Source organism: Eleutherodactylus coqui, chromosome 11 (genome assembly GCF_035609145.1).
Source record: "Eleutherodactylus coqui strain aEleCoq1 chromosome 11, aEleCoq1.hap1, whole genome shotgun sequence".
Lineage (NCBI taxonomy): Eukaryota > Metazoa > Chordata > Amphibia > Anura > Eleutherodactylidae > Eleutherodactylus > Eleutherodactylus coqui.
This window is the reverse complement of record NC_089847.1, coordinates 101550412-101564631: the sequence shown is the minus strand read 5'-3', so window position 1 is coordinate 101564631 and position 14220 is coordinate 101550412. Positions and strand designations below refer to the sequence as shown.

Below are 14220 nucleotides of genomic sequence, written 5' to 3'. Positions count from 1 at the left end.
GCCACAACATCTGTGCCCCATAGACTCATAGACATGTGCTGTATCTTAAAACCTTTTTTTTATCTTACCAGTAAACGGATTTTCCCGAACCAATGACAGCAGCAGCTGATGGTGCTGCCACAGGGTGCAGGGAAATACAGTGGTGCGCAATGGCCGACTATTAATGGGTGGAAGGAGGCCAGATTTTTTTTTTTGCTTAATGACATCTTAGCACATGTCTATGACTATTTTTCATTTACTGGTAATTGCATTTCCTCACTCCCATAACAGTACTGTAATGAGCGATGGGGAAACGAGGTGTGTGATGGCCGGCTATTAAGGGGTGAAGGAGGCCGGATATATTTTTTTTAACCCATGCACATTTGTTGTATATGTATAGTGGATGTGAGATGGGGTTCGTATGAAGTGGGCTGGGAAGCCAAGCCCATTCCATATACTGAGGGTGTTGGCTGAATTTGACAGCTCACACTTGGCCACAACAGCTGCCATCGGAGATATCTCCAGTTGCGACTGTTCAACATTTAAATGCTGCTGTCAATTCTGACAGCTTATAAAGACCCTCAGGACTGCCATGTATTTCTGCCTATTAAGACGTGCCTGTGACATGTCCGAATAGATAGTCTGCAGAAATAGAATATATTGCAATATACTGTAGTATTACAGTATACTGTATAAGCAATCAAACAATTGCAAATACAGTTACAAGTTACCTTCTGGGACTAAAAAGTCATGTTTTTTTTTAATTACGAAAAATAAATATCAAAAGTAAAAAAAAACAAAAACCCTTACCCCATAATTTATAATAAAATAAAACGAAAAAACATATTTGGTATCTTTGAGCCTATACAATTCCAACTTATTAAAATAAGGCATTATTTAGCCCACGCAGTGAACGCCATCTGCACGAATACCCACTGCCAAAATCTACTTTCCAGTCACTGAATTACCAAGAAAAGAAATTAAATAAAAAATGATCACAAAGTCATATCAACTCCAAAATAGCACCAATAGAAACCACAAGTCATCCTGAAAACAACAAGCCCTCACACGCTGCATCAACAGAATAATACAAACCTTATGGTGGTCAGAAGATGGCGAGTGAAAATTTAAAAAAAAAAACTATATTTGATTTTTTTTAAGTAGTTCAACAAAAAAACAACATACAGATTTGAAACCATTGTAAACTTACTGACCAACAGTTATCATGTCATTTTTGCATCAATGTGTAAGAAGGGAAAACAAGATCTCCAATTGCATTTTTCTCCTAAAGGTAATGAGAAATAATGGTATTTTAAATAGTCCTATTGAAAAATACAAGTCGTTTGCTAGAAACAAACCCTCAGGCTGGCTTCACAATGGTGAAAAAATTGCGGGATTTTTGCACAATGCGAGAGGGAGTGAAAACGCAGAATTATCAAACCAGTGATTTTCAATGGTTTCACGGCATCTTTTTGCGATATCGCCCATTGTTCTCAATTGGGCCGGCGGCAGTGAGAACCTAAAGGGATTAGCCCACCAGGCTTTAGGAGAGGTTAGTGTAGTGTAGGGCCCCATCTACAAGAGGTCGCCTAGACGTGGCAGATGGGCTCACATGTTTTGACCAAAATGTGTGCTAAGAACCTCACGCCTTTATATGTCAGTAAATATAATAATCTATTTAAGCAACTTTGCACCTGAATGTTTATAAATGTAGTAAGTAGAGATGAGCGAACGTGTCCGTAACGGACACATCCGCACCCGGACACCGGCTTTAGCGAACACTGGAGTGTTCGCGCGTAAGTGTCCGGGTGCCGCCGGGGGGCGGGGAGATGCGCGGCGGCGCGGGCGGCAGTAGCGGGGAACAGGGGGGAGCCCTCTCTCTCTCCCTCTCCCCCCCACTCCCCGCCGCACCCCCCCGCGCTGCCACGGCGGCCCCCGAACTTTTTCGCCCGAACACCGAGGTGTTCGCAAAGTTCGGTGTTCGGGCGAAAAAGGGGCGGGGCCGAACGTGTTCGCTCATCTCTAGTAGTAAGTGGATAAAACTAAATGAATTGCAAAAAATTAAGCTAACCATAAAGAATTCTTCCATTTGCGTTTCATGTAGATTTTTAGTTATTTTAGGACCTTTTGGAAAATTGTTAGTTGGTAAATTTTCACTGCCAATTTTTCTTTATTTTAAAGGGGTTGTCCCGCGCCGAAACGGTTTTTTTTTTTTTTCAACCCCCCCCCCGTTCGGCGCGAGACAACCCCGATGCAGGGAGGTAAAGAAAGCTCACCGGAGCGCTTACCTGAATCCCCGCGCTCCGGTGACTTCTCTACTCACCGCTGAAGATGGCCTCTTCCTCCGTGGACCGCAGCTCTTCTGTGCGGTCCATTGCCGATTCCAGCCTCCTGATTGGCTGGAATCGGCACGTGACGGGGCGGAGCTACACGGAGCTACACGGAGCCCCATAGAAGACTGCAGAAGACCCGGACTGCGCAAGCGCGGCTAATTTGGCCATCGGAGGGCGAAAATTAGTCGGCACCATGGAGACGAGGACGCTAGCAACGGAGCAGGTAAGTATAAAACTTTTTATAACTTCTGCATGGCTCATAATTAATGCACAATGTACATTACAAAGTGCATTATTATGGCCATGCAGAAGTGTACAGACCCACTTGCTGCCTCGGGACAACCCCTTTAAGGGTTCGGTCAGATGAGCGTGTTTTAGGTCCATGTAAAATGAACGCTTCTAAAATAAGCAGTGGGTTCTTATACAAGTGTTCATATGCGCAGTATTTGCAGCGCAAAATAGTATGTACCTAAAAAAGATAGAGCATAGGTGTGTTTTGCGCATTGACTCCTATGGGAGAGAAAGTTAATGGAAACTCCTGCGCTAGGAATTGATACGATCTGCTTACAGAAGGGCATTTAAAAGGTGCTTTTTTCCATTGACACGGCCATATGATTTTGCAGCCTCTACCATGTGAGATAAATATTGTGATATTCTAATATTTTGGACTTTTATTTACATGGCAATACCAAACGTGGAATTTTTAAAAACTGTTTAGCCTTTTTATGAGTAAAATGGCCAAAAGGAAGGGGGTGTTGAACTTTTAAAACTTTTATTTTTGAATCAAACTGTCAAAAAAATGTCATTATATCTTTTTTTACATCGTTATTTAGACCTCACAGGAGACTTGAACTTGCAATCATTTTTTGTCTTCTATTATATACTGCAATACTGAAGTATTGCAGTACATAGCAATTTTTGGTGTTGCCTTCAGTAGTCTGTGGGCTGCCATGCTAGCCCATCAACATCTCCCAATCGCATTGGATTGGGAGGGTGCCAATGAGGAGCGAGAAGAGATCTCCCCTTACTGCTGACTGTTTAGATGTGTGGTCAGCTTTGACTGTTGCATCTAAACAGTTAACTGTTGCAATCAGAGCTAACTCTGATCGTGGCAGTTACCAGCAGCTGTCAGCTGTAAGAAATGACTAATCGCCACATGGTATGGTGCGGACTTGGCTCTTGAGCTTGTTTCATACACCCTACACGATCGGCCAACGTAAATTTACTATTGGGCAGTCATAAAGGGGTTAAGGGCGTATTGAGCCTAAAAAAGGCATTGAAAAACATTTGCAGGCTACATAGCTTGCTGCTTTATATTTTACTGCTCATTAAATCTTAGTACTGGGTACACCATTGTGTTATAACTGCTCTTTGTTCATTGCTTGGCATGACATTAGAGATTGACTTGTGTATTTGCATAGTTTACAATGTACTGTATTACTATATTTGGCATACTACTCAACACAACACATAGTGGCATTGCTGGGCATGCTACCAGACACACAGTGTCTCCTGGAGGATGTGCCATTCAGTTTTATTGTCTTACTTTATCAATGTCAGATGAGTAATACCATTGCAGATTGTTGGATTTAATAGCAGACGACTGGTCATTCTGTTTAATATCAAGCTTAGGAAAATCTATCTACTAGAACACACGTCAAACCTAAAGCCCACAGGCTGAATCCAGCCAACCACCTCCTTTTATGTGGCCCAATCAATAAAAAAAAACAGTATCAGTAGCACTCACCAACACCAATAAAGGGCAGGAGTTCTCAAGGTACAATGCTGCACGTCAGAAGGAACCGGATCCCAGGTTCTAAGAACAGTCCAACAGTAATGTATGCAGGCAGCACTCCAGACAGCGCAATTAGTATAGTCAACAGACTTTATCGTGGCCCATGGTGCACAAGACCAGCCACAACGTTTCAACCCAATGGGTCTTTTTCAAGCTGGTTTCCAATAGAACAGACATGACCTAAATATACAGCAAGTGCCACCCACCACCAACATAATCCAATCATAATGCAATAAGACCACAACATTAATGGGCAGCATACCGACATCCATGTTCCCAGCCAATCCCGGCTCCCAATCTCCTTTTATGTGGGCAGTCAGCCATGCAACAACCTAACAGACATTCACCGATGACCATTCCCCCCCCCCCTTCCCGCAGCATCTGCGTGCGCCATCTTGCATGTAGTGCAGATACAGTGGAGAGAGGTCAGTGTTACAGACTAAGCAGCGCTGGAGTAGGACTGCAGGCTGGATGAGGGGAATGCCTGTAGGGATGTTGCCCAGCCAAAGGCTATTAGGGGGTTGCTATTACTACTAGGACTACTATGGGGGTCACTTATTACTATTGGAGCCAATATAAGGGACACTATTACTACTGGAGCCACTATGGGGGACATTATTACTACTCAGACACTATGGGTGTCACTATCACTACTAAGGTTACTATGGGGAGCACTATTACTACTGAGGCCACGATAGGAGGCATTATTACCAATGGGGGCACTGTAGGGGGTTCTATTAGTACCAGGGCCATTGTGGCGGCACTATTATTATCGGGGCTACTATGGGGGTCAGTATTATTACTGGGGGCGGTATTACTATACAGTCTTACAATTATAATCAGCCCTTTGAACAATGGCTTAATTGGACTGAGCTTTACCAGACTCACCACAAAATCCCATACAAAGTTCAAAGCACCACCAAAGTGAAATATTCAAGGGTTTATTATAGGCACTTCTTTAGTGCCTATATGTCTTGTAAGGTGGGGGTTGAGCCTACCTTAACAGAGTCCATTTTGAAGAGCTGAGCCTCTCTAACATTTGCAAACCCTTTCCCCCGTGCATATGAATGTTCGTGGCACTGTCTGGCTTCCCTGGACATGTTAGATGATGCTGCTGCTGCGCCAACCATGAATAAGAAGGAAGGTGCCACTTCCTGTGTAACACAAAGGGTGATGCAGCTAGTGCGCCCCCATGCTTGGGGCAGTAGGAGGGGCGACACATAAGCTCCGATGGCCACCATCTTGCTGGTTGTTCAGTTGCTGTATTACCCTTCTGGGAGTCTTGGTTGGCCCCCCACACATGGCAAAGTAGGTTGATGGGTTTAAATATGGGCTGCAGCAAACCTGGCCTGGAAGTTCCCCCCTGCTGGGGCTGAGCGACTACAATATAACCTCCTACGGCCTATAGAGATCGCAGGAGGGGAGGGAGTCGCCATCCTGTATTCTGCTGCTGTCAACCTCCTATATGTAAATGACTGTACAGTAAAGTTGCATTTCCCTGCCGTCATTGCCATGCCATAAGCTGCTGTTTTTGAACTTTACTCTCTGACACAAAAAAGGCAGATTTTTTACAGGGTATATAGAATGTATATAGAATGTGATTCCAAGTGAATGTTTAGACTCACCTGACTCTGTATAACAGTATCCTGCTCTTTATTCCCTTCATCTGCATTAATTTCTTCATTTATATCGGTATCCTACAAGTCAACAATCGCTGTTATTCATTGGAAGCAGTATTCATTACAGATACATTGTTCAGCAGTTTTTGAAAAGTTTTTTTTTTCCAGAAACTTTGGCATTTTAGAGATGTTCAATTTGGGCACCTTTGGTGATACGGCAGATATCAAGTCAGTAGTCCAGTTCTGCCCAGAGTCACCCATGGCGCCCACATCGAATATCTTTAAGGTGCATTCAAAATTTGAAGAATTCTTCCACATTTTCATGTCATTCTGGCTGTTATATGTCAATTTATCAATGAAGAAATCAACTCTTTTTGAATCACCCTGTACCATATTTTTTTAAGTATTTATACCAGAAAGCTCTATCTATCCCCTACTTATTGGCATCCTACAAAATGTAAGTTAGTAAGAAGTAGGGGACAGATGGTACAGAGCATGAAATCACTCTATAGGATTTGCTTGTTATTTCGAACCATGAGGACTAGAGATGAGCGAGCACGCTCGGATAAGGCAGTTACTCGAGCGAGCATTGCTCTTCTCGAAAAACCGCTTACTGGTCCGAGCAGGCTCGGGGGGGCGGTGGGGAGAGTGACAGAGATATCTCTCTTTCCGCCCCCGCTACCTCCCGCCGTCCCCCGCTCACCCCCGCTGTCCCCCGAGCCTGCTCGGACCAGTAAGCAGTTACTCGAGAAGAGCAATGCTTGCTCGAGTAACTGCTTTATCCGAGCGTGCTCGCTCATCTCTAATGAGGACTCATTTTTTACCTGAAGTATTTGCAAAATTGCTTTATAATGTAATGTAACATGCACTGGACTAATAGAAACCGTTGTAAAAGTGAACTATTGTCGTTAACCCCATAAGGACCAGGGGGTTTTGGTCATAAAGCACCAGACACGTTTTAGGGATGTTACCCATGTGGTGGTTTTACTGTCATATTTTTTTCCTTCAGCTACCAGAATTATTTTTGCTACATTTTCCCCCATGACATGTAGGGCTAGTTTTTAATGTCTTTTTCACTGACTTTTTCCCCCGTTTTTTATTGAGGGTATACAGCTAAAAAAATATACATCTTTTTAAATTTATAGTTTATTTTTAAAATTAGTATATTTACACTAAAATAAAGTACCGAAATGGGCTCCTCATTTTGTTTGAAACATTTCATTATATCATTTGTATAGTTTTGGATTACAGGGCGCATATGGTGACGGTTTCGATTGGTGTCAGCGATGGGTCATTTTCCTCTTTTACGTATATATTTTTTACTTTATTTTGTAATTAATTTTGTACTCATTTTTGTAACTATTTTTTTTAACATCTATGACCCCTATGACGTCATATAAGACTTATAGGGGTCATTCCCATTGTTTGTTTGTTTTTTTTAATCTCATACTTTACCACTGTAACCTGGGCATCCATAGGAGCCCCAGTTATAGGAGAAAACATCCCACTGTAGTGACAGTAGTCACTAACAGAGCAGATCAGGGTCTGCTAGGACCCTGCAGCATTGCAGTTGCAGGGGACACCCAACAGCCCTTGACAACCAGGTCAAATAGCGGAAGTAATACTTCTGCTTTCTCTTTGCACTACATAGCACACTCATTGAGTGCTACGTAGCCTGTAAAAGAGAAGGCAGAAGTAGTTTAAAAACGCTTCTACCTTCTCCTCTGGGTCCTCAGCTGTGACTAGCTACATTGCAGGAGCTTTAATTCCACGCTGAAATTTCACTATTGACAGGGATTAAAGCCCAGAACCAAGCGCCATAAATTAACTGTGCTTGGTCCTTAAGGGGTAATTGAAAGTCATTTAGTTACAGCATTCTGTAGTTTGAAGCCTCAAAGAAATACATTAAAATAAGTAATATTTGTTCATTTTATATAGAATTCTCAGTTTAATTGCTCAACTTTAAAAGGGTATTCCCATCTTCAAGGGTTTGTACCATGAATAAAAACGTATCCCTTATCCGTAGAATAGGGGATAAGTATCTGATTGGTGGGGGTCGGTCTGCTGGAACAGCCATGATCATGGGAATGCTCAAATAGCTGAGTTCAAGTTATTATAGGTAACTATTGTGAAAATAGGAGTCCTGGATTCTTCCTTCCATCCATTCTCAGCCATTAGACTCACCATATTGTTCAATGGAGCAGTGGACATACTTGCTCCAATGACTAGATTTTAATGGCGATTGCTGCACACAAAAGGGGACAAATCCCTATTGAATTGTAGGGAGTATTGGGCAACAAATGTTCAGGGAAAAGGACAGAACTGCATAGTTGAAGCTCCCCAGAGGTAGGTGATACATATGTAAGACAGATATACCCCTTTCATTTAAAAACATCATCCGAATATACTTCATGACTAAGGATGGGGCGCTCAGTGAGGCTATATGGGTTCTTACCGCTGTTATAATCAGGTTAACTATTCCTGTTGGTCGCCTTTTCTCCCTAAGTCTCCTTTTTTCAATTTGGGTTCGGTGTTTTTTCTGTGTGCTTCCTTTTTTCTCCTTGGTTTTTGAAGTCACTGGATCATGGGCTTCGACGTCTAAAGCAGCTTGAGACTGGACTTTGTTGGAAGTTGCATCTTTATCACATGCTTGTCCTATGTGTGAGGACCAGCTTTGTGTTTGGAGTAACACTTCTTGTTGAACCTGGATATCTGTGGACTTGTTACTAACAAGGCTAGATGATGAGCGCAGCCTCATTCTTTCTCTCCGTGCTTTCCATTCTTCCATAAATGGGACTTGCTCTGAACTATTACTTCTCATATCTCTGGACATCTTTGGATTCTAGAAAAAGAGTGTTACACTAAATCTCTGAATGTTTTATTAAAGAGCTGTTTCTATCATATAATGTTATTGCATAATGCTAGGATATTGTTACATTCATGCAGGACTTAACCTACGTGGCCTACACGGGAGTAAATAGAATGTCTTAAATGGACAAATGGACAGACTAACGCAAACACGACAAATGTAGATAGACAAAACATATACACTTTATTTATTACAACTGCAGATAACAAAAAATGTCAAATAGGGAGATATAAATACAGGTAATTAAGAGAAAGTGGCCCTGGCCTCTCAGACAAAGACAAACCCTATCTATAAGTAGAGTGATCGTCCTGATGAGGGCAACCCCACTTTAGGAACCTTGGGCGACCCTGACTTTCGCTAGATGGAAACAGGAAATAGCAGCAAAGATGACACACCGTATAATACCACCAGTGTACAAGAAACATAATGTTGCAACACCCCAACATATCAGTAAAACAGATCTTATCTTAACAAAGAAGTAGGGCTGAACCAGGTGCTGTCAACGAGACCAGAAACAACTTCAGACAGAGTATCTTCAGATGGGAGTCAGACAAGACTCAGACAAGAGTCTGACTGGGTTCAGACAGGATGCAGACCGAAAACAGCTAGAGATCTGACCAGCATGCATGCTCAAACCAGACTAGAGAGTATAACCGGCGCCCTCTGAAAGAGGTATTGGAGTGAATGTGCACAGACAAATGTTGCTTGGCTGACTGAGCTGATCCACCCCTCAGCCAACCAATCAACCCTAAACACATAAATCTTGTTATTTGCATAGTGCCAACTTATTCCGCAGTGCTTTCAGGTAATTGTTATTCCTTTTTCCCCACCAAGCTGGGTACTCATTTTACCGACCTCAGAAGGATGAGTCAACCTTGAGCCGGCTATCTGAACCATGTAGAAACATGCTCCTGTCGGTGCCTATCACCAGAATGACAGAGAGCTATTGTCAATAAACAGTTCACATAAGTCGGGGCTGACACCCCGTTATCCCAATCCTATTCCAGAGCTGTGGTCTCTTGGACCCGATCAATTCTGAAGAGTCAGAAGCCCCTCTAACTTGACCAGGACTTGAAATGGTGCATCACTGTAGTTGAAAAATCTTTGAAGGTGCCACTGTGGTAAATTAGTGTGGACCCTTCCTATAGTCAGATCTATACCAATGAACATGTGATCTTATATACTGGTAATATGCTAACTCATGCCATGGACGTCGAGAGTAACAGAGAAGTCCTGAATCGTATTACACCCGATATATCACTAGAGGGCAAGACAGCCAGGCTCAGACTCACGGATTTTGGCCATGTAATGCGAGCAGAGTTGCTAGAAAAATCTATAATGCTTGAACATATCAGTGGCAAAAGAAGACCCGGCCTCCAAAGAACACGATGGCTGATACTATCAGAGCAGATACTGGCGTGAATATCACACAACTGAAAGAAGCAGTGCAAAACCCGAAAAACATGGAGGGAGCTCGCCTTTAGGGTCGCCTAGAATCGTGAACGACTAAATATCTAACAACAACAATACGCTATCATTTGCAATAATGGAAAAAACTCTTTAATAACAAAAGGTTCAAAATCATAATAAACATTAAGGAGGTTGTCCGAGTTAAGGGAAACTCCCATCAACAGGTTCCCCATGCAATAAAATAAAAAAAAACGCAGTTACTCACCTCTCTCCGGTCCCCCGTTCGGTTCCCACCACTGGCTCTGGTCTCCTCTGTTTGTTTGTTGGCAGCTGTGACATCCTATAAACCTGCTGTAGCAGCCAGTGACAGCGCTCAGCCATTATCGCTGAGCGCTGCCAATAACTGCTGCAGCTTCTTTGTGGACAGGCTCAGCATGCAAAGTGGCATCACAGAGAGACAAGAACTAGCGACGGAGGGCAAATGGGGGAGAGGCGACTAACTGCTAATTTTTTATTTTAATGCATGGGGGACGTAGTGATGGGAGTTTCCCTTAATACTCCTTTTAAGGCTCAATCACACTGCTAAATTCAATTTTGTCTGTAACAAAACGCACCATTTTCAATGCATGTGTATGTGCGTTTTTAGTGCCTGTTTGGTGCGTGTGTGCTTTTTTTTACGGCCATATTTAGAAATGAGCGAACGTACTCGTCCGAGCTTGATACTCGTTCAACTATTAGGGTGTTCGAGATGCTCGTTACTCGAGACGAGCACCACGCGATGCTCGAGTTACTTTCACTTTCATCTCTGAGACGTTAGCGCGCTTTTCTGGCCAATAGAAAGACAGGGAAGGCATTACAACTTCCCCCTGCGACGTTCAAGCCCTATACCACCCCCCTGCAGTGAGTGGCTGGCGAGATCAGGTGTCACCCGAGTATTTAAATCTGCCCCACCCGCGGCTCGCCACAGATGCATTCTGACATAGATCAGGGACAGTGCTGCTGCTATAGGGAGAGCGTTAGGAGTTATTTTAGGCTTGAAGAACCCCAACGGTCTTTCTTAGGGCCACATCTGACCGTGTGCAGTACTGTTAAGGCTGCTGTGAGCAGTGTTGTCCTTTTTTTTTTTTTTGCATATCGGGCGTGCAGAGCATTGCGTCCTCAGTCTGCAGTCCTTGTACATAGTATAGGGCCAGTACTGGTGAGGCAGGAAAAGAGATATACTGTCTATATAGGTAGTGGGCTTTTTCAAACAAATTTGGGAAAAATACTATCTTTGGGCTGCCTGTGATCGTCTTGAGTGTACTGCCTCTCTGCTGGGGGTAGTAGTCCTAATTATTACGCAGCTCAGTGTTACAGCAGGCTTGCACAAAATTCTTTCCTGGCTCTGCGTTGCCCGTTACATCACCGCCGTCATCCCGTCCAGAGGGAAACAGTCTGCAGTCCTTGTACATAGTATAGGGCCAGTACTGGTGAGGCAGGGAAAGAGATATACTGTCTATATAGGCAGTGGGCTTTTTCAAACAAATTTGGGAAAAATACTATCTTTGGGCTGCCTGTGATCGTCTTGAGTGTACTGCATCTCTGCTGGGGGTAGTAGTCCTAATTATTACGCAGCTAAGTGTTACAGCAGGCTTGCGCAAAATTCTTTCCTGGCTCTGCGTTGCCCGTTACATCACCGCCGTCATCCCGTCCAGAGGGAAACAGTATACATATATACTCTACATACAGTATCTGTCTGCTGTCTCAGCTCAGCCTTTAAAAAAATAGAAGCAAAATACTTAAGGCCTACTAGTGGCCTTTGGACACTTGACTGCTTCTGCGCTGTGAATTCCACTAGCTCAGTCATACGCACCTACATCTCACTACAAGCTTGCGCAAAATTCTTTCCTGGCTCTGCTGTGCGTTCCGTAAGCGAAGTCAGCCTCCAACCACAGGCCAATAAGCGGCACATTTAATTACAGCGTTCTGTTTCTGCACTACTGGTAATACACCATGCTGAGGGGTAGGGGTAGGCCTAGAGGACGTGGACGCGGCTGAGGACGCGGAGGCCCAAGTCAGGGTGTGGGCACAGGCCGAGCTCCTGATCCAGGTGTATCGCAGCCGACTGCTGCGAGATTAGGAGAGGCGCACGTTTCTGGCGTCCCCAGATTAATCTCACAATTAATGGGTCCACGAGGTAGACCTTTATTAGAAAATGAGCAGTGTGAGCAGGTCCTGTCGTGGATGGCAGAAAGTGCATCCAGCAATCTATCGACCACCCAGAGTTCTACGCCGTCCACTGCTGCAACTCTGAATCCTCTGGCTGCTGCTCCTCCTTCCTCCCAGCCTCCTCACTCCATTTCAATGACACATTCTGAGGAGCAGACTGACCCCCAGGAACTGTTCTCGGGCCCCTGCCCAGAATGGGCAACAATGGTTCCTCTCCCACCGGAGCAGTTTGTCGTGACTGATGCCCAACCTTTGGAAAGTTCCCGGGGTCCGGGGGATGAGGCTGGCAACTGTCTCAAGAGCTTTCAGTGGGTGAGGAGGACGACGACGATGAGACACAGTTGTCTATTACTCAGGTAGTAGTAATTGCAGTAAGTCCGAGGGAGGAGCGCACAGAGGATTCGGAGGAAGAGCAGCAGGACCATGAGGTGACTGACCCCACCTGGTTTGCTAAGCCTACTGAGGACAGGTCTTCAGAGGAGGAGGCAAGTGCAGCAGCAGGGCAGGTTGGAAGAGGCAGTGCGGTGGCCAGGGGTAGAGGCAGGGCCAGACCGAATAATCCACCAACTGTTTCCCAAAGCGCCCCCTCGCGCCATGCCACCCTGCAGAGGCCGAGGTGCTCAAAGGTGTGGCAGTTTTTCACTGAGAGTGCAGACGACCGACGAACTGTGGTGTGCAAGGTTTGTCGCACCAAGATCAGCCGTGGAGCCACCACCACCAGCCTCACCACCACCAGCATGCGCAGGCATATGATGGCCAAGCAACCCACAAGGTGGGACGAAGGCCGTTCACCGCCTCCGGTTTGCACCACTGCCTCTCCCCCTGTGCCCCAACCTGCCACTGAGATCCAACCCCACTCTCAGGACACAGGCACGACCGTCTCCCGGCCTGCACCCACACCCTCACCTCCGCTGTCCTTGGCCCCATCCAGCAATGTCTCTCAGCGCACCGTCCAGCCGTCGCTAGCGCAAGTGTTTGAGCGCAAGCACAAGTACACAGCCACGCACCCCCACGCTCAAGCGTTAAACGTGCACATAGCCAAATTGATCAGCCTGGAGATGCTGCCGTATAGGCTTGTGGAAATGGAGGCTTTCAAAAACATGATGGCGGCGGCGGCCCCGCGCTACTCGGTTCCCAGTCGCCACTACTTTTCCCGATGTGCTGTCCCAGCCCTGCACGACCACGTCTCCCGCAACATTGTACGCGCCCTCACCAACGCGGTTACTGCCAAGGTCCACTTAACAATGGACACGTGGACAAGCACAGGCAGGCAGGGCCACTATATCTCCCTGACGGCACATTGGGTGAATTTAGTGGAGGCTAGAACCGAGTCAGAGCCTGGGACCGCTCACCCCCAGAATTGCGGGCCCCAGCTCGGTGCTGGTATCTGCGGCGGTGTATGCTTCCTCCACTAAACCACCCTCCTCCTCCTCATCCTCCTTCTACGCAACCTCTGTCTCGCAATCTAGATGTGTCAGCAGCAGCACGTCGCCAGCAGTCGGTGTCGCGCGGCGTGGCAGCACAGCGGTGGCCAAGCGTCAGCAGGCCGTGCTGAAACTACTCAGCTTAGGAGAGAAGAGGCACACGGCCCACGAACTGCTGCAGGGTCTGACAGAGCAGACCGACCACTGGCTTTCGCCGCTGAGCCTCCAACCGGGCATGGTCGTGTGTGACAACGGCCGTAACCTGGTGGTGGCTCTGCAGCTCGGCAGCCTCACGCACGTGCCATGCCTGGCCCACGTCTTTAATTTGGTGGTTCAGCGCTTTCTGAAAAGCTACCCACGCTTGTCAGACCTGCTCGGAAAGGTGCGCCGGCTCAGCGCACATTTCCGCAAGTCCAAGACGGACGCTGCCACCCTGCGGACCATGCAACATCGGTTTAATCTGCTAGTGCACCGACTGCTGTGCGACGTGCCCACACAGTGGAACTCTACGCTCCACATGTTGGCCAGGTTCTATGAGCAGCGTAGAGCTATAGTGGAATACCAACTCCAATATGGGCGGCGT

The 14220-nt window shown here is 45.8% G+C and overlaps 1 protein-coding gene across 1 annotated transcript in view; it reads right to left on the bottom strand.

Moving 5' to 3' along the window:
- LOC136582280 (PRKC apoptosis WT1 regulator protein-like) overlaps nucleotides 1–14220 on the bottom strand; it is a 48234-nt gene that overhangs the window by 20322 nt on the left and 13692 nt on the right. The window contains exons 2-3 of the mRNA XM_066583182.1: nucleotides 8182–8568; nucleotides 5733–5804 (exon numbers count right to left, since the gene is read on the bottom strand). Coding sequence (XP_066439279.1) covers nucleotides 5733–5804; nucleotides 8182–8559 — 450 coding nt within the window. The 5' untranslated portion in view covers nucleotides 8560–8568. The remainder of the gene's footprint in view (nucleotides 1–5732; nucleotides 5805–8181; nucleotides 8569–14220) is intronic.